This window comes from Girardinichthys multiradiatus, chromosome Y, assembly GCF_021462225.1.
Source record: "Girardinichthys multiradiatus isolate DD_20200921_A chromosome Y, DD_fGirMul_XY1, whole genome shotgun sequence".
Lineage (NCBI taxonomy): Eukaryota > Metazoa > Chordata > Actinopteri > Cyprinodontiformes > Goodeidae > Girardinichthys > Girardinichthys multiradiatus.
The window spans coordinates 14,746,451-14,765,626 of NC_061818.1; the positions used below are offsets into that span (position 1 = coordinate 14,746,451).

The window sequence follows — 19,176 nt, forward strand, 5'->3', positions numbered from 1 at the left end:
GAGAAAAAGAATATGCAGCAAAGCACTCAGTCAAGGGGGCACATTCACCAATCAATGCCAAATTTATTGACACACCATGCAGTTCAAGGAAAACAAACAACCCTCTATAAACACCCCCAATAAAAAAAACATGTTATTTGAGGGACAGCCTGTTGCAGGGGTACAGCGCTTCAAATCAATCTGCAGTTAAGTGCAGTTCAGGACCAACCCTCCTGTCTGATGCCATTTCTTTTGTCTCTTAAAGTCATACACCCCAAAATGTTTCCTCAAGTAAGTCATGCTTGCTTAAACAGGCAAGTTAAGCATAATTTTACTCCCACATAAGACACCCTCTACAATAATTGGGACATTTGGTAAAGATGCGCACAAAAACCTTAAACAGTTGTCATGGAGACGTGGTGACACCATGCAGCTCTGCTGAAAATCTCTAACAGCAAGCTTTGAAGATTTCTTTAGCATCCGTTACCATTCTGCTTCACTGTCTGTGGTTGGAAGACAAACTTTGGTCCTTGTCTAGCCTTGTTCATTATCAGTCCAAGAAATTTCAAGCTGTTTAATTCTTGCTCTAAATGTGGGTGTGGTCAAGATTTGGAGCGGTAATATTTTCTTGCAGTCGTTTCCTGATTTATGAAGATCAACACACATCTAGTTTAAGTGAAATGTTACATAGTCTTTCTCATTTTGAAGAGTGGCTGAAAGACCTATGTCTCATGTAAAATACGAAGTCATGGATTACTAAATAAGTTTGTCAACATGACAATCCTGCACTAATTATAAAAAAGCCAATAAGTGTGGCACCCCTGGTAAATATGGAGACTTAGACAGGGAAGCAGCTCCTAATAGTCTTCTTTCCTCTCGATCTCCCCCTCCCAACAAGCTCTGCAGAGGAAAGACTGACACAGCACTTACAGTCTGCTCTGTGAGTACGCACAGTATAGTAGACAGGATTATAATCAGAGAAGGAAGCAGAGGAGGACTGTAAAGGATTAAAAGAGAAACAACCTAGGATAAAAAAGGGAATAGGCAACAAAAGTGAAACTAAAAGAAGAAACAAAAAAGACTGGAGGAATAAAAAAAAGGATGTAAAATCCCTAAAAACAAAGAATATGGGAGCGTCGCATTGAAAAGTAAAAGCTGGATTAAAAAAGTGAGGAATATACATAATTTCCACGACAACAACCACCAAACTGCAAGGTGAGTATTGATGGGTTCACAGCTTTTATTTAAAAACCATGTATCCATATTAGCTGGACAGAAGAGTGTTGGGAACATTTATTTGAGATTTTTGCTTTTCAGCAAAGAGCTATTTCATTTTCAGAATGCACACTGGCAGTTCAGCTATCATTGAAACTTCTGTGATCTGCGCAATCAAGTGTATCCAGATCCAGTAACAGTTTATAGGAGCTATGCTCTGCCTACAGTATGTTTAAAGGAGTTTAAGGTGACAGTATTGGTGTGCCAGGTTTATGCTCATCCTTGATTAAATCAGAGAGAAACTGCTTCCTATGCCAACTTCAGAAAAGAAAAATAAAGAAATTAAAGTCTTATAATTAGAATAAAACAAAAAAGAAATTAAAACACATTATTAATTATGAGATTTAATGTGCTAGAATTTAGAAATGTTTAAAAGCAGACTTGTTTAAAATCAGTCAAACAAAAAGGATTTTAATGCACTCCTCTTTGTAAGTTATAAAATTATTTAATCTACATTTTTTTTACTTTACTTCTATTCTAAAAAGGCTTTTTTCCCCCCAATGTTCCTAAAACGTTTGTAAAACACTATATAGATTCATTATGTCATAAAAGGGATGAAATAAAAATACAAAGCACAAGAGGAGGAAAGTTGGCCATCCTGAAAAGAAAAGTAAATATGTTTTGATGTTTCCCAACAGAACTTTCAGTACTGGAAAAATATCAATGCGTTTTTGATAATTTTCAAGATATATTTGAATAATCATGATTATGTATTAATGTGTTTGGCCTACAGCTGGCCACTATGTCAAGTAAAGTAGGAAATAGAACATATTTCAAATGCCGACAGAAATGAAGCCAGAATGAAGGTGGTCTAGGATCAGAAAAGAGTGGAAAAGGGTCTCCACTTGGCTGCGCTCTTCCCTGTGGGTTGGATCGGGACAAAAAAACATTATTGATGATTGTTTTTCGTAATAAAAGTGTGGGTTGTCTATGAATTAATATAAATAATTTATTTTCTAATCTTTGACTAATATTAATAAAAAATTGTGATTGTTCAACACAAATGTAAAGATAATTTCCCAGAAAACCTTGCTCTATAACTTGTCACGGCATGTGTAAGGTAATTATGCAAACCTTTCCCAAGACAGTAATTTCATTTCCTCCGTTTAATAACCTGCCTAAAGAAAACCGCATGTCTAAATGCCATCTGGCAATGCCCTACCTGGGCATAAAACTATCCACAAAGTACGAGGCCTGTTTTTTTGTTGATAGAAAATATTCACTCCTGTCATCAATCCTTCAGTGGGCAATACAATTAATTAGGCTATTAGGGATGCAGGATTACATTAAAACATGTCTATAATTAACGTCCATATGTAGCAAACTCAACATGTTCACAATTAAAGAATGGATTTGCTACTTAAAGGACTTTGATATAAGGGAAATAGTCAATGTAATACTAAAAGTAACCCTTTATATCTAATACACTCTAGAAGATGATTTTGCAACAAATCTTTTAAAGTGTCTTAGGTTTCTGTGAAAGGTAACAGAAAGACCAGGGGTGCATGGATGTTCTGCTGTTCAAAGTTGCTGCTTCCTCCTTTCCCTTCTTCCTGGTTATCAGTGCAGGCTACAATAACCACCTCAATGCATATGCATCTTTAATTTTTAAGATACAATCAGAGCTTTGGGTATTCCCACAGCAAACCTGAGGGACGAAGTAAAAAACAAAAGCATTAGAAAGATGCTTTTTGTGTTGAGTTTTGTAACTTAGACTAGATGTTCTCCACTTGCTTTTCACTCTGTAACAGCATAACCCTTTTCAATATTTCTAAAATGAGATGTAGGTGTTGTGTTGCTGGCCCTGCCGCACTCTCTCTCCATCCCATCTCTACTTCCTACTAAGAGACCCCCCCATCCACCCCACCACCACTCCAAACCCTCTAACTAAACACCCTCTTCTCTTTGTTGCCTCACCTGTGGGAACCAGCTTCAGAGAAAGAAGCCAGATTCACCTGATGACCATTAATTTGCCACTACTTTGGTTACGACACAGAGCCTGTAAAATGGAGCTTTTATAAAGCTTAATAGATGATGGACTGCTGGCTGGTCTCCACTTCCTTTAACAGATGTAGTTTGGAGGTGGTGTTGGTGTTCAAGCCAGATCTACCTGTGAGAAAACAGACATATGATTGGTTGTAGTTCAGAATTCGATGACCTTTGACTTCCAGAAACATGTTTACAAATGTGTTCAAATTGCTCAGTCAAAACACATATGACTGTCTGTCCTGATGTTTTCCAGCTGAATGACTACCTAAACAAATACACTTAACAATATGACTTTCTGTAATTAAGTCATCCAATGAGTCACCAGTTTACCTAGTGTGTGGGACAGACTGGTTTTGACAGTCTAAGAGGGCAAGGCCAGTTCCATTATTGCCATTCTGGTCCTGGCTAGAAAAGATCTTCCCAACACCCATCCCATCATAATTGTTCTTCTGCACGAAAGGCGCATTTGAACCAGTGACTTTCTAGGCGAAACAGTGCACAGGTGTCAGTGGATCTCCGCTGGTAAAGCAGTACAATGCCATGCAGGAGGGCTCATGGCCTTTGAGTATTTTCACATTTTGTCACATTAAAACCACAAACCTCCATGTGTTTTATTGGGATTTTATGGGAAATACCAACACAGAAAAGTTCCTAATTATGACTGGGGTAGAACGTTCAAATTTCAAAAGTTTTAACAGAAAAATGTCTGAAAGGTTAAACATGCATTTGTACTCAACTCGCCCAATACCGATGCCCCTAAAGAAAAATCTGGTGCATCCCACTGACCTCAGAGGTCTCCTGATTAGTAAGTAAGTCCACACAAGTTCACCTGATCTAAACTATACATCACCTAAGCATTAATCATAGAAGCAGCAAATGTAGCTCTGGAGGAACTGCAGAGATCCATAGGTCTGATAGAAGAGCCTGCTGACAGGACAACTGCACTCCAAATCCATCCTTAATGGAAGAGTGGCAAGAAGTGCTTGACACAGCAAACATGTTGCTCTCGTCAAGTAAGACCTGAATTAAACTTTTCAGTCTACATGAAAAATCTTTGTGTCCTTAAAGTGAAACACAGAAGTGGTATCATGATGCTACGAGACACTTTACTTCAGCAGGGACAGTGAAGTTGGTCAGAGTGTGTTGGAATATGGATGAAGAACATATAGGGCAAGAGCTGAAAAAGCTTCAAGTTTAAATGGCTCAGTCAAAGTCTAGGCCAAAATCCAATCAACAATCTGGGCAAAACTTGAAATTTTATATTATCAAACACTCTCCATCCATTCACTTACAGCCTTCAGAAGCTGGTAGAGAAATTCCTCAAAGAATTGCACCTGTAACCACAGCAAAAGGTGGTTCTAGAAAGTGTTTGTTTAGGGGCCTGAATGTAAATGCTTACCAGACTTTTCAGATTTTTATTTATTAAACAAATGAAAACAGTCAGTCCTTTTCTTTTCGCCACAACATCATGAGCCGTTTTGTGTTGGTCTGTCACATCAAATCCCACTAAAAACATGGTAGATGGTAAATGGCCTGCACTTGTATAGTGCTTTATCAAGTCCCCAGAGACTCCAAAGTGATTTACACTACAATCAGTCATCAACCCATTCATACACATATGCCCACCCACCGGTCACAGGACGAACCCCTACCACTGTCGCCACCGTCGCCCCTTTCAACCATACATTGAAATGTGTGGTTGTAAGACAACCACAGTGAGACGACAGTGACTATGGTGGTAGAAGTTCGTCCTGTAACTGGCGGGTTGCCGGTTCGAACCTCCGCTTCACCTGTCTCAGTCGTGTCCTTGGGTGAGACACTTCACTCGCCTTGCCTGCTGATGGTGGTCAGAGGGCCCGGTGGTGCCGAGTGTATGACAGCCCTACTTCTGTCAGTCTGTGGCTACAATAGCTTACAACTGTCAGTGTGTAAATGTGATGAAGTCTAAAGTGCTTTGTGGTCCTCAGAGTATATAAAGCGCTATACAAGTGCTGTCCACTTACTATAAAAACATGTAAAAGTGGAGGTGTTTAAGGGGTATGAAAACTTTTGCAAGGCATTGTGGGTTGTATTTTGAGCTCCCTTTACATCTAAGTCCAAAACTGCTTTGAATTCGATGGAGAAATGTTAAATAGTGCACGTGTCCAGCTATAATGATCTAAATTTAGCAGGTCACATAGTGACGTCCCCTAGAGCAATGTTCGCTATGTATTTGCTGTATTTATGCTGAAGAGAAGGTCAAACAAATCCACAGTCTTGAAATATTTTACGTGATTGGATCAAAATGAAATCTAAATCTCAATATTTAGTTCACTGATTGAAATACAGCAGCCAGATATAAACCCAAAGGATTCACCAGAGCGAGGACATCGCCATAAGACAACAGAACATTTCTGTTTGTATTGTTTAATTTTTTCTTGTGTTATTTTTATTTTTGAAACATTAAAATATAGTGAAATATAAATTAGAGTTTTTAGGCTTAGAGTTTAACACTTTAAAATAGTGATTGAGGACATTTACTTCCATATCTGAGCAGAACTGCCCATGACTGCAAATAATTTGATTGTTTTTCTGACTCCTATTTACAACCTTTATTCAGAAAATTCCCACCTGGCAATTTTGATGATGTTCTTATGATTCTAATAGATTGCTTTTGCTTAGGTTCCTAAGGTCTTTGGTGGCTCTTCAGATCCAACTCCTCCTCCTGGAGACCTAATGTCAGGGAATACAGCACGGTCTGTCGTCCCACCAGGGTCCATTCACAGCAATGACAGGTGCCATGGGAACAAGTAGATCCAACAGGTGGGTGATTTCCATCAGGGTAGAAACAGCCTCCACCTTAAAGCTTTGTTTGACTGACTACATGCTGTTATTAGTTTTATAAACCCTTCTACTGATCCTATGACTGTCTCACATTGGACTGTGAGAATATACAGTGCTTGTTAATATGGCTTGGCCAGGGTGAGTCAGTCCCAGCTCAGGGGTATTTACACAAGTAGATCTTCAGAAAGGCCAAGGCCACCCTACACTGTCCTGCATGTGGGCAGACAGATATCTACAGCAATAAGTCAGCTGAAACAGATTAACATTGTTAACGCAGAAGGTTCAGTACATGGTTTAGCATTACTGAGTCTAAAATGTTCTGTGCACATTTGGTTCTGATTGTTTATCTCTGTTTTGGTTCTAAGTAAGGGTTTCTGTCTCAGGGTTTGTGTGAGGGAGCCAATCTGTTGACCACTGACATTGCTAGTGTGGTGTTTATACATCTTTATTAGTCGTGCAAAAAAAGGAGCATCTCCCAACCGCATTGAGAATGTATCAGTGGGTGAGTGTACCATCCACCTACATACAGAAATGACATAAACATGCGTCACCATTTAAAACAGGTTGTCAGGTTGATTCAAATCTAATCCTGTAATCTGATGACAACAATCCTTCTCAGATTGCTAAACTGAACTAACCTTCCCATCAGGTAATCCTCCAGGAGAGACAGGTTACTTTGGATGAGCCACTGAGTTGAATAGTAATTTGGCCAATTTCATTTGATTATTTCTGATGGAGAGATGAGAAAGTGCTTTATGTCTCCATTTAATTGTGTGACATGCAGTATGTTCCCATATATGCTGCTATGAGAGGGCAAATATTCTCTGTGTGCCAAAAAATTACACAGGAATCCCAAAGATAAGTGGTTGTATTGATCTTTAGTTCTCTTTTGCATCCTGTAGAAAGATCATTTGAATCGTTTCCAGCAGGCAAAAACACCAATATATTGTTATTTCAGCTCCTTCTTGATATGATTTTATTTCCAAGTAATGTCAAGATAAGTTGTCAAGTGATGGAAATTTACATACATGTATTTCTGCCACAATCTGAAGGATTTACAATATTGGTGACATATTTACATACACTCATTATGGGAATGGATGACATGTTAATTTTGGGCCTTTAATGATCCATTTCAACCATTCTTTTTCAAATGAAAGTTTATACAGTTTATACACAAGAATTGATGGCAAAGTTTAAGAGTTATAGTGGATTTTCTTTAATCCCATCCAGGGTGCAACTATACTTACAGACTCAAATGTAAAGATAGAATAAATGTTTTGCAGCAAGCTACACCTAAACCAAACACTGTCATCTTCAACAAGCTTCTGGCATAATTTTGTCTGAATTCTTGATGACTCTTCTTATCTGAACTGAGAGAGTTCGGTTTCCAGACTCAGGCCTGGCTGTTAAACATATAGTTTATGCATTTTCACCTGAGGTCAGGGAAATTCGAAAAGCCTAATGCTGGTTAACTATCTCCTTTCCAAAACCAGTTTTAATGTGTGTTTTGAGATTGTTGTCCATTTGAAGTTATATGCCGGTTCTCCCTTAACAAGAACCAGTTCTAAATTCACATCAGGCAAATTAAAATTAGATGATTCATGTTCACTACCTGAATGTTCTAACCTAAATTCACAGCTCCAACTTGAACTAGTTCTCATTCATTTATCTAATTTTGTCTGAAGTGTTGTTAAAAATAACATACAGTATATAGGTTATGACATCATTCATAAAAATGTCATATGAATTATCCAATTGCAGGGCATCTGTTTTGTTCTCTCCTTGTGCCTATTCTTATGTAAACTGTATTTTATAATGGCTGAATCCTAAATCAGCTTGAATCACACATTTCAATGCTTTTGTCAACAGAAAACAAATTTTAACTGAACAATTATCTATTTACACTATCGCTGTAACTGTGGTTGGTTTAACCCCCTTACTTCCATCAAGTCAGTGCAGAAAAATTTGTCAGAAGTTTTTAGTTTTGCTCCTTAAAGTAGTATTGTGTTGTCACAAACACTCTGTGATACCAAATAGCTACAAGATACAAAACATTAGTCATTTTAGTCAAACTGGCAGCCATAAAATATAAATAAATGTGCATGGCCTATATATAATTTTAGTCATAAGGGAATTAAAATACTATGATGTTTCTCTTTAATAAAATCCTGATTCTGTTTAAGCACATTTGCTGACAAAATTTTCAATCACTTAAATTTGGGAGATAGATGCTGCTTTTCTTTGCTATAACTCCTGGCTATAAACAATAAAACATGGGTGCAAAAACCCCGTTGGTTTAACCTGTAAGTTTTATTTGGTTAGGGTTTTACCCTACAGTTTATATTCCTACTCATAAACCAAAGTGGAAGATGGCATAGTCACGTTAAAAGCGAGGGGAGAAATATAGGCTACATTACTAATGTAAGTTTTGAAGATGGCATAAACTGGTCACATGTGAGCAACAGCTGAACCATATCTCTGCTGCTCACATGTGGAGACACAAACACTCAGCAACCAGTTAGCGCTGGCCAGTTAGAGCTGCAGCTCTTTCTCCATGAATGATCCATTGCCCCTAAAAAACACAGTGTAAATCTTTCATTCACCCCTAAATAGAATGGCGTACAATTACATCAGGATGAGCTGCGCTTACTTCAATATATTATACTTTAGTTCAAAGCTCTAAAAAATGGGAGCTCCACGCATGAACAGCATTCATTTGAATGTGTTCATGCACAACACTGTCCAACTGGAACACTGAGCTATGCCCAAGTTTCAACCATCTAGCAGTTGAGTGTTACTGGTCCTTTTTCATTATTTCATTCACCTTGCAGACAGCATTAGTGCCTCTGATAGCCTGACTGCCCCTGCTGCAACATGCTGCCACCACCATGTGTGACTGTTGTTACAGTGTTTTTAGTTTTTAAAGGCTCACATTGACTACTCCTCCATACATACTTCATATCTTTGTGACCAGTGGTGGATCTAGTAAGACTGACACCTGGGCGAGCCCCTCCTTCTGCCCCCAATCCTGACAAAAAGCACCAACTCATTTTTCTTATGTAACCTAATAGAAATATAACAAACTGAAAAAAATGATCTGTTCAATACTAGTCTTGTGCTTTGCAAATATCATTATGCAGATGAGCCAGCTTTACCTGAAATTATTTATCATTTTTAACCCAGATTTTGCATTTTGGCCCAGATTCTTTCAAAAACAAAAGTTAATCGTTAATTTAATACTGACTTGAAAGTTAAGGAGATTAGTCATCTTTAACCACATTTTCTAACAGTGCTTTGAAAATGCTAAACACCAGGGGGTGTTGCATACCAATGACTGGAAGTGAAATTAAACTAAAAAAAACACCTGTTTGGGGTACGAGTGACGTCAGGAGCATCATGTAACCCTGGGCGAAGAGCCACCTCAAACTTGTCATTGATTTTGACCAAACCACTTAATCATTGTCTCTTTTGACCCTAAAATCTTTCACCAGAAGGCTTTTGGGTTGTCAGTGAGGGTATCCTGGATATGTTCTCCTTTTGACCTTTTCTGTGGACCATTCTTTTGTAAGTAGAGGGTTTTGTATGAAAATCCCAGTACATCAGCAATCTGAAATATTTGTCTGGCACCACCAGCAATACCATGTTTAAAGTCATTTAAACACCCTTTCTTCCTAAATCTGATGTTCAGTTTGAACTGCAAGTTTACTAGTGTGAGATTGAGATTTGTCTTTTGTGTTAGCAAGTGATTATGTCTAATAAAGTGGACAGTAAATGTATATAATTGTTAATACATTTTTGGTTAGAGAAGACCCACAATTTTATTTGTTAATTCTTTCAAATGGTTTCTTTTATGGCAGTTTGACCCTGATTAAAGAACGTCTCCATTGCATCCTCAAAGGCCCCAAACTAGTGTCATTCATCCGGATGCTGAGTGTATTTCAACTTTTTACAACCTCTATTATTTGAAAGCCAACGTTTATATATAAAACGTTTAACCTTAATTCTGCCCTTTGACAGGTATAGCATTGTGTCAGACATCATACCAGAGGAGGAGCTGGAGAAGATTTCTAGTTTAGCACTCTACAATGGTCGCAGTTCTGCCAAAGTGAAGGAGCAAAGAGACGTAGACAGAGAGGGCGGTGGAAGGAAGCCTGCAGCCTCCACTGTTGTGCCTGGCACTAGCGGACAAAGCAGTATGAACAACTACAACGGGAAGGCCCTGACACGGAGCTCTAACCAAGTCCGGAGTCGCTTTGTGAAGAAGAATGGACAATGCAATGTAGTATTCACTAACATGGAAGACAGGAGTCAGCGCTACCTCGCAGATATCTTCACCACCTGTGTGGACACCCGGTGGAGATATCTACTACTTATATTCTGCACCAGCTTCCTCGTCTCTTGGCTGATATTTGGCTTAATCTTTTACATTGTCGCCCTTGCACATGGGGACTTTAAAGAGCCTAACCAGAAAGCAAATGGGCTGGTGCCAGGAATGTATGGACCTTCCTCTGGTCACTCAGTTGGGGGGCAGACACAAAGGATGCCCTGCATATTGCATGTTCAGGGTTTTGTTGGGGCGCTCCTCTTTTCAATGGAGACCCAGACTACTATTGGCTATGGATGGCGCTGTGTTACATAGGAGTGTCCTCTGGCTGTTTTAACAGTTGTTATACAGTCCATTGTTGGTTGCATCATTGACTGCTTTATGATTGGCACCATCATGGTTAAGATGGCTCGGCCAAAGAAGAGGAACCAGACCCTGATCTTCTCCAAAAATGCTGTCATTGCTCTGCGTGATGGCAAACTGTGCCTCATGTGGAGGGTGGGCAACCTGCGGAGGAGCCACATTGTGGAAGCTCATGTCCGAGCACAGCTTATACGATCATATGTCACAGCTGAGGGCGAGTTCATCCCTTTGGAGCAAATGGACCTCAATGTGGGCTATGATGAAGGTACAGACAGGCTGTTTTTAGTATCTCCACTGGTTATAGTCCATGAGATAGACAAAGATAGCCCTTTGTACACCTTAAGTCGAGCAGATCTGGATGCAGATGACTTTGAGATTGTCGTGATCCTGGAGGGGATGGTGGAGGCCACAGCCATGACCACCCAGTTCCGTAGTTCTTACCTTGTGAAAGAAATCTTTTGGGGTCACAGGTTTGAGCCAGTGATCTACGAGGATCGTGACCGCTACAAGATAGATTATGCACGCTTCCACAATACCTATGAAGTCCCGTCAACACCCCATCTCAGTGCAAAAGAGCTTGATGAAGCTGCGAGCAGTGCATCTTCTGCTGCATCTCCTGCATCAGCCTATAGATCTACACAAGACTTGATCCCACGGTCTCTGACCGCCTTTTGCTATGAGAATGAGGTAGTACTGAGCTGTGCAGAGGGAGAAGAGGAAGACATATTTGACTCTACAGAGATGGTAGGGAAGGACTGGGCAGAGGAGAGGAGGACTTCTGTTGACTTTCAAAGTATGTTTCATGACACAGAAACCATAACCCCAGGTAGTCACAATGTCATGTGTGTTCTAGACATGGACAATAACCAGATGGAGTTTGACATCCTACAGACCACGATTCCTCTTGATCCAGTCACATATAAGAGTGAGCAAGAGGCCTAAAAAGTGAAGCATAGGTTGCTTGTCCAGAACGTTGGACACACGTATTCAGCTTACATTTGCATGAAAGTAAACTGAAACTCACATTGCCTTTCCAGTGCTGTCTTTTTTTTTATTAATGTTATTATAATTCCACTCGTGTTAAATTATTGGCAGTAAAGTTTTCCCAAGACTGCAACATTGAAAAAACATGTGGACAAAATATCTCTGACAGACTCTTGGCTTTTTTTAATTGTAAATTAATAACCAAATGAAAGCACAAGCAAGTTAAAGTTAAGAATCTTGCATAGTTCACAATTACCTTTGTATAAAATATTTTATTTATTTGAACAATAATAAAGAAAGCAATAGTGATTTGGGTAAAATTACTCTTTTTGTATAGAAAATGCAGGGCTTACAGCTTCAAGGGGCAGTTTTGAAGAAATACTCTTTCATCAGAGGTTGGGAAAGTTGTGTTTGATATTGTCAATAGTTTGCAGTAAATATATTTGCACACCTTTGCTGGAAACTGCTCAAAATCCATTGTCTATGATTATTTAATATAAAATTGGTAACTTGACCATACTGAGGGCATTCTCTAAGTGTAGCAGGTGGGTTTATTTACATTTCTTAAAGCAACAGTTTTTCTTCAGTGGGGTTCTGCGGAGTAATTATGAGCAGTCACTATCTGTCCTGGAGTTAACAGCAGTCAGAGTGATCTCAGTTTGAGAAACTCACAGATGTTCTCATCTGAGAGCCAAGCTAACAGCCACTGAGAAATGAACCAACTCAAACAACACAAAGTTAAAATTACATACTTTATTTTAATTGCCCCCCTGGTGATAAATTAAGTTTTTTTTTTTTTTACAAAAAGTAAGGTTAAATATATTAGCATCTCTGTATGTGTATCTGTATATGTCAGAACTTAGATCTGGGAATAGCATAGTGACTAAGCTAAGTACTAGTGGCAAAGCATGGCAATAACATTGTATCTCAAACACTGTAGCAGGCCATCGACTAACAGAAATGGAAAAGAAGTCGGACTGGTACAAACTGATTAAAGGAAAAATTAACCAGTTATTACAGCAGCAATCACTTTTTAAAAATATGGCAGCTGTATTGAATTATGATGTCTGTGTTAGTGAAAAATGACAAACTTTGTCATTTTTGATTTCTGATTGTAGGGGATCTTCCTGTTTTTTTAATCAGGGAACACCCAAGTGATTGCTGAAGTAGTAAACAGCCTATTTGTTGTCATCTGCCATTCTCAGCACTGTGCAACTTCTGTTACACTTTGTTGCTCTATTTGAAATACCTTACGTTTTTGCCTTGCATTCCTAATAGTTAGCTGCAGCTTGAAATGATTATTTCAAATGTGTTTCTGAGTACCACTGAAGGCAGCCAAAGTACCACATTAGTACCTATATGAAAACTATAGCTCAGTATTTATACCAGGTTCTATAAAATGAGATTACTCTGACTGCTGTCCAGTGCAGGGAAGCTACAGACTGCTAATAACTACTCCACATTGCCCCACATAAAAACAAGAAAACTGACCTCTACTAGAAAACTTCACATCTAAGATAACATTTTCTATTGCCTGTTTTGAGTTTTTTTCAAAATAGAAACTCTGCATTTGAAATATTTAATGCTTAAATTGACTTTTAGGTAAATAAAAAATGTAAATTACATTTCAGATTCTATACAATTGATTTTGTTATAATTGGAAATAATCAAAGTAGTGGGTTCTTTACTTGATTACTTGCTTGATTGCTAATAATTATGTTTTTGCTGCTTTGTTCCTAGTGAAGGTTTGTCCTGTGATAACAGAAACAACACTGAGAAGTGGCTTTTACTTGTATGAATGCTGATGCTGTTTGCCAAAGGTCTGTAGTTTGGGAGTAAAAGGCAGAGCGTCTCTGATTCCATATGTGGATAATGTGATGGCAGGAAGGTGAAAGGATGCCATGAGGCACAACAGGAAACAAAACGGATGAAGGTTGCTGGTACAGTCAATAGACATGTTCAACATGTAGCTGGATTTGGACAGACAGGATTATTTCAAGAGTAACTGAACGAGATTATGATTTTATAATAAGTGAAATTACAGGACTGCATATTGAGAGGTCTGGATTCTAGAATCTGATCTTAATCTGATTTTAGGAAATCTGTAAAAAAACTGCTGTTTACAGATTGCTTGTTGAGCATCAGAAATTCGTTGATGTGGTGCAACCCCAACACAAGAAAGCTGGTTTGCTCCTTAAAATGTAAACAATAACAGAATTAGAAAAGTTTTTTAAATGTAAATATAAGATCAAACTGGGAAATGGCAGTCTGATTTTAAAAGGATTGAATTATTAAATGAAAGTTGGAAAAGAAAAACAAAAGACAAAAAAAGTTATGTTTCAGATTTGAATTATTTCAAGTAATCATCAGAAACACCACAATAAACTACAACAATACTTTGGATTGAATTTGTACATTTGTGCAGAAGCTAGTAAAGGTTATGTGAAAAAACCTAGGACACCCTATGGAAAACTGGAACTTTTGGAAAAATTCTCTTGGAACAGATGAGAGTAAACTGAATCAGTTCGACACCATCACAGGAAAAAAAGAACCTCACACCAAAACTCAAAATATGCATTTACATCATCAGTCTTTGTGGTAATTCTCCGGTTTAAATTATTTGTTATTTTCATAAAAGTTTTAAATGCAGTATGGGGATTTATATTATCCAGTTTTTGTTTACACATGTAGCTATCAAATATAGCATTTCTGCTTTACAAAAGAAATACTGTAAAATGTAATCTCAAAATACAGATTTGAATCGTTTCAAGAAGATCTTTTAAGCAATTATGTTGTTTTTTTTGTTAATGTGGTGATTTGGAGGAAAGTAGTTGCATCATTACCCAAATCTGAGCAAAGGCTCTTGATAGTATCCTATTAAAAATTTATAAAGCTCAATGGTACAAATCCAGGAAAAAGTAAGCAGTAGCAGAAACCTTTATCTTTAAACTGAAACAAGTACACTGCTAGTCAAACTAAAATGGTTTGTTTTTTAAAAACGACAAAGATATTGGCATACTGCAATATATTGTAACTGAGACGTAATTTCATTAAACATCTGGAAGGAGTAAGTGTACTATTCTGTATACATTCTATTTAATACCTTATCAAACATATTTTCTTGCAGTGCGTACACTTTGCAAATCCCAGGAGATGTCTGTTCTTCATTGACTTGACAAGCAAATTAGCAAAAGAAAGAAAAAGACCTTTCTTTATTTCAAGTGCTTGTGTTGCCCTCTGTTGAGTAGCATCCTTGGTGGTGAGCCATAGCACCCATATAAGAACCACTACTGATGATGATCATAACTTGAATTTTTGTTTGATTTTATAATTCCAACAGACTGTTTTAAGCTGTGTAATACTTGACATATGCACAATGGAAATGCTAAATGCACAAAAATATAACTTTTCATCTACTTTTGCAACTAAGTCTTCCTGAGCTGTAAAACTAAGATTGTGTTTCTTTATTATTATTGTTACTTTATTTCCAGTCTCTTCTTGCAGAGGAAAACACCAAGCAAACTATTGTCCAAAGCGAAAGAAATTGTTTTAGAAAAACCTGAAGTACAGAGCACTTTATTTTTCCTTGTTCAATTTGATGATGTAAATAAATGTTTATGTAATTATATCCCTTTGTTGTTTCCATAACTTGTTAAAGGAAAAGTTTTCAAAGATGATTTTTGTTGAGATCTTAGTGAAGCTCATCCCAACTGTTTGCTGCATCTGTCTACAGCCACTAGATGTCTCTGTGGTACTGAAGCTGAAGCGCTTCAGTACAAAATTTACTCAACGTTTTCCTTTGTGATAGGTTCAATGCAGAATGAAAAAGCTGAATAGAAATAAAATGTTGGTTTAAGAAAAATACTATAAAGCATTGAAAACAGACTTCCTACAAATTTTTAGGTAAAAATTCCAGACTTCTCCAGGTTGAATCTTCCAGAGCTCCCATTCCTTTGCATTTACCTTAAAATATAAAACATTAAAGTTCATACATTTATGTCAACAGTTTACAGAGTGGCTGGGCTTTAAACATGTAATCTAAAAAAACAACAAACTGGAAGGAAGAAACGAACCAAGGACACAAAGTAGGAAATGCAAAAAGGGAGGTAGGACACAAGGATAAAAGGACGCAAGGAAGGGCGGACAGAATGAGTGGGGAGGACACAAGGAAGGAAGGATACAACAAAGGACGGAAGACAGACACAACATACAAGAGAGGAAAGATAAAAAAACAAAAATAAGGAAGGCAGACACAAAGGAGAAAAGAATGACATAAAGAAATTATGAAGGAAGCACACAAGGGAGTGAAGAAAGGATAACATGAAAAGGAAGTACAGAAGGAAAGTAGGAAGTACACAGGGAATAAAGATGAGCAAAGCAAGGTAATAAGGAATGCAACAGGAAGAGGTCATAGGAAACCCAAGAAAAAGAGGAATTAAGGAAAGGAGGTTGGAAACAAAGAAGGAAGGGAGGTAGGGCATAAAGATAGAAGGATGCAAGGAAGAAAGCCATGAGGACATAAGTCAGGATGGACAGAAGGGGGAGGGTAGGACAAAAGGATCGAATAAAGAAGAAGGAAGTAGACAAGGAAGGGAGGGAAGGATAAATTAAAGGAGAGAAGAAGGACAAAGGAATAGAGGGAAAGAACCCTTTCAAAAATACAAGTAAAGTTAAACCTACTTTCCTTTGGGAACATCAGTTACCTTTTAAATATGGCTTGGATCTTATTGTTAGAGGGAATCTTACATGAGACATCTTGATGGGAAGCCTTAGTGTACCTTTTCAAATTACTAATTTGAAAAATCACCGTTTGCTTCAGTAATAGCTGCAAGTCTTTTTTTGGGTTATGTCTCTACCAGTTTGCACATGTGAAGACTGAATCTTTTGCCTGTTTTTCCTAAATAGTTCCAGCTGACTGGATGGAGACAAGCCGTGAACATCAAGTTTTGCCACATATTTTTAATTTGATTTAGGCCTGGACTTTCACTGGAGCATTCTGTCAAACGAATATGTTTTCATATAAACTATTGCATTGCAGCTCTAGCTGCATCTTTAGGGTCAATCTCCTGCTGGAAGGTCAACCTCCACCACTGTCCTTAGCAACATTTTGCCCTATATGTAGCTTCCCTTTAAGTCTGATGAGCTTCACTGTCCCTGCAGAGGAAAAGTATCTTTACAAAATGATGCTGCCACTACCATGTTTCACCTTGGGGACAGTGTCCTCAAGGTGGTGTGGAGTGTTCGTTTTCTGCCAAACAAAGAGTTTTACAAAATGTTTGTGACTCATTTCACCAGAGCACCTTCTTCTACATATTTTCTATGTTCACTAAATTGTTTAGGGCAAATTAAAAGTATGACATTTTCTCCTCTCAACAATGGTTTTCCTCTTGCTACTGCTCCATAAAGACCAGCTTTGTAGAGTCCATGACTAATACTTATACTGCATTAGTCAACAGATTCTCTGCAGCTCCTGCAGAATTACTAGAAACCTACTGGCTGCTTCTTGGTTAATGCTCTTCTTGTCATGTCTTTGCATCTTTGCAGCTGTGCCATAATCATTTGATTACTGTAAAAATGCTCTGTGGGATGTTGAAGGCTTTTATTAATGTTTTATACCGTTACCCTGCCTTAAACTACAGCATAACTTCCTCTCTGACCTTTCTGCTGTGTTTCTTGGTCTTCATGATGTTGTTTGGTCACAAATTTGCTCTAAAAACGTCTGAGACCTTGATAGAGCAGCCTGATTCATACTGAGCTGCTAGAAAGTACTGTACATGACTTCAGAAGGCAACTGAATGTGCTGGATTTTATTCAGAGAAACCAGAAAGGGGGCTGAATAAAGATGCATACTGTATTTTTCTGATTTTTATTTAATAAAATATAATTTTGTAATAGTTTATGTGCTTTTTGATGGTAAATGACATGAAATCTGGATAAAATACAGCAAATTTATGGTTGTAAAGTTGAAGGTGTAAAAATACCTTAATGCCTAAAGCTTGCTTTCTCAAAATTATGGCGATCCATCCATACTAAAAGCTGTTTAAATTTAAAAGGTAATCTGTGGAGGATAAAGACCCAGGTATAACAGGGGGTTACCTGGTTACATGAAGAACTAAACATCAACAACTAATATTGGGAAAGCTTTAATACAAACTTTAAATGCCACATGAGACCAGAACTCTTTAAACCACTGTGGGCAACATTTTCTTCCTAGTGGGCCATTTTCACTTGATTAAAGGAATCAAAGGTTAACACATTAAATCTAAATGTGCACAGCACACCTCCTATGTCTGTCTATATCATCTTGCCTTCTAAAAGTGGTGTGTCAGATGAAGATCTTTGTTCTGCTTTGTTGTGGCTTTGTCATTTGTATAGAACATTTTCACAGCACTTTTCTCTTTTTTTAATTAGGTTATGTTTGTGGTATTGTACACATGTTTGGTTAAAACTGAGATTTTCTCTTGGGGTTAAAACATAGTAGATATGGCTGACATTTATAACAAACTGTTTAGGTTTGGTTTCAGCTCTTGCTTAAAAATTCCAAATTTCATGCATTTTTCCACTTTTGTGTTTGTTTTCCCCTCATTTATCTTTAGTCTGTTCCAGCCAGCCGAACCACTGACCTTTCTAACCATTCAAACAAATGAAGTGTTATTCAAATTTTTGTCCATGTTCAGACACTGCTTTCTGTTGAAAACAGGTAAAATTACAGTGAAGACTTTATTTGAACTTTCTCTAAGAATTATTAAGGAAATGCAGGTTACCATTCGTTAATTTCATTCAGCATTTTAGCGTTTATTAATTTTTTTGAATATGTACAAGAATATTCACAGCATATAACTGTTTATAATTTACAAATTCAAGGGAGTAGGTGGAAGTGTTTTATATATAGGGGTTGGACAATGAAACTGAAACACCTGGTATTAGACCACAATAATTTATTAGTATGGTGTAGGGCCTCCTTTTGCAGCCAATACAGCGTCAATTCATCTTGGGAATGACATATACAAGTCCTGCACAGTGGTCAGAGGGATTTTAAGTCATCATTCTTGCAGGATAGTAGCACAGAAAATCTTTGTATTGTCGGCAAATAGTACACTTTTCATCATTTCAGATATTTAGCATAGCTCATTTACATATATTATAAATGACTTTGTTAATTCGAGATACTACATGTCCCATTTGTGTCAAAATTTCAACTATATAGCAATATACACTGAACAAAAATATAAACACAACACTGTTGTTTTTGCTCCCAGTTTTCATGAGCTGAACTCAAAGATCTAAAACATTGTCTATATACACAAAATAACCATTTCTCTCAAATATTGTTCACAAATCTGTCTAAATCTGTTATATTGAGCACTTCTGCTTTGCATAGATAATCCATCCCACCTTGCAGGTGTGGCATATCAAGATGCTGATTATACAGCATG

The 19,176-nt window shown here is 37.6% G+C and overlaps 1 protein-coding gene across 1 annotated transcript; it reads left to right on the forward strand.

The window, feature by feature from the left end:
- The first annotated feature begins 148 nt into the window (after positions 1 to 148).
- Positions 149 to 13,651, forward strand: LOC124864009 (ATP-sensitive inward rectifier potassium channel 12-like). Its single transcript, XM_047358609.1, is given in 3 exon segments — positions 149 to 1,194; positions 5,905 to 6,045; positions 10,087 to 13,651. Coding segments are annotated over 2 exon segments (1,647 nt in total). The 5' UTR covers positions 149 to 1,194; positions 5,905 to 6,010; the 3' UTR covers positions 11,699 to 13,651.
- The last annotated feature ends 5,525 nt before the right edge of the window (positions 13,652 to 19,176 follow it).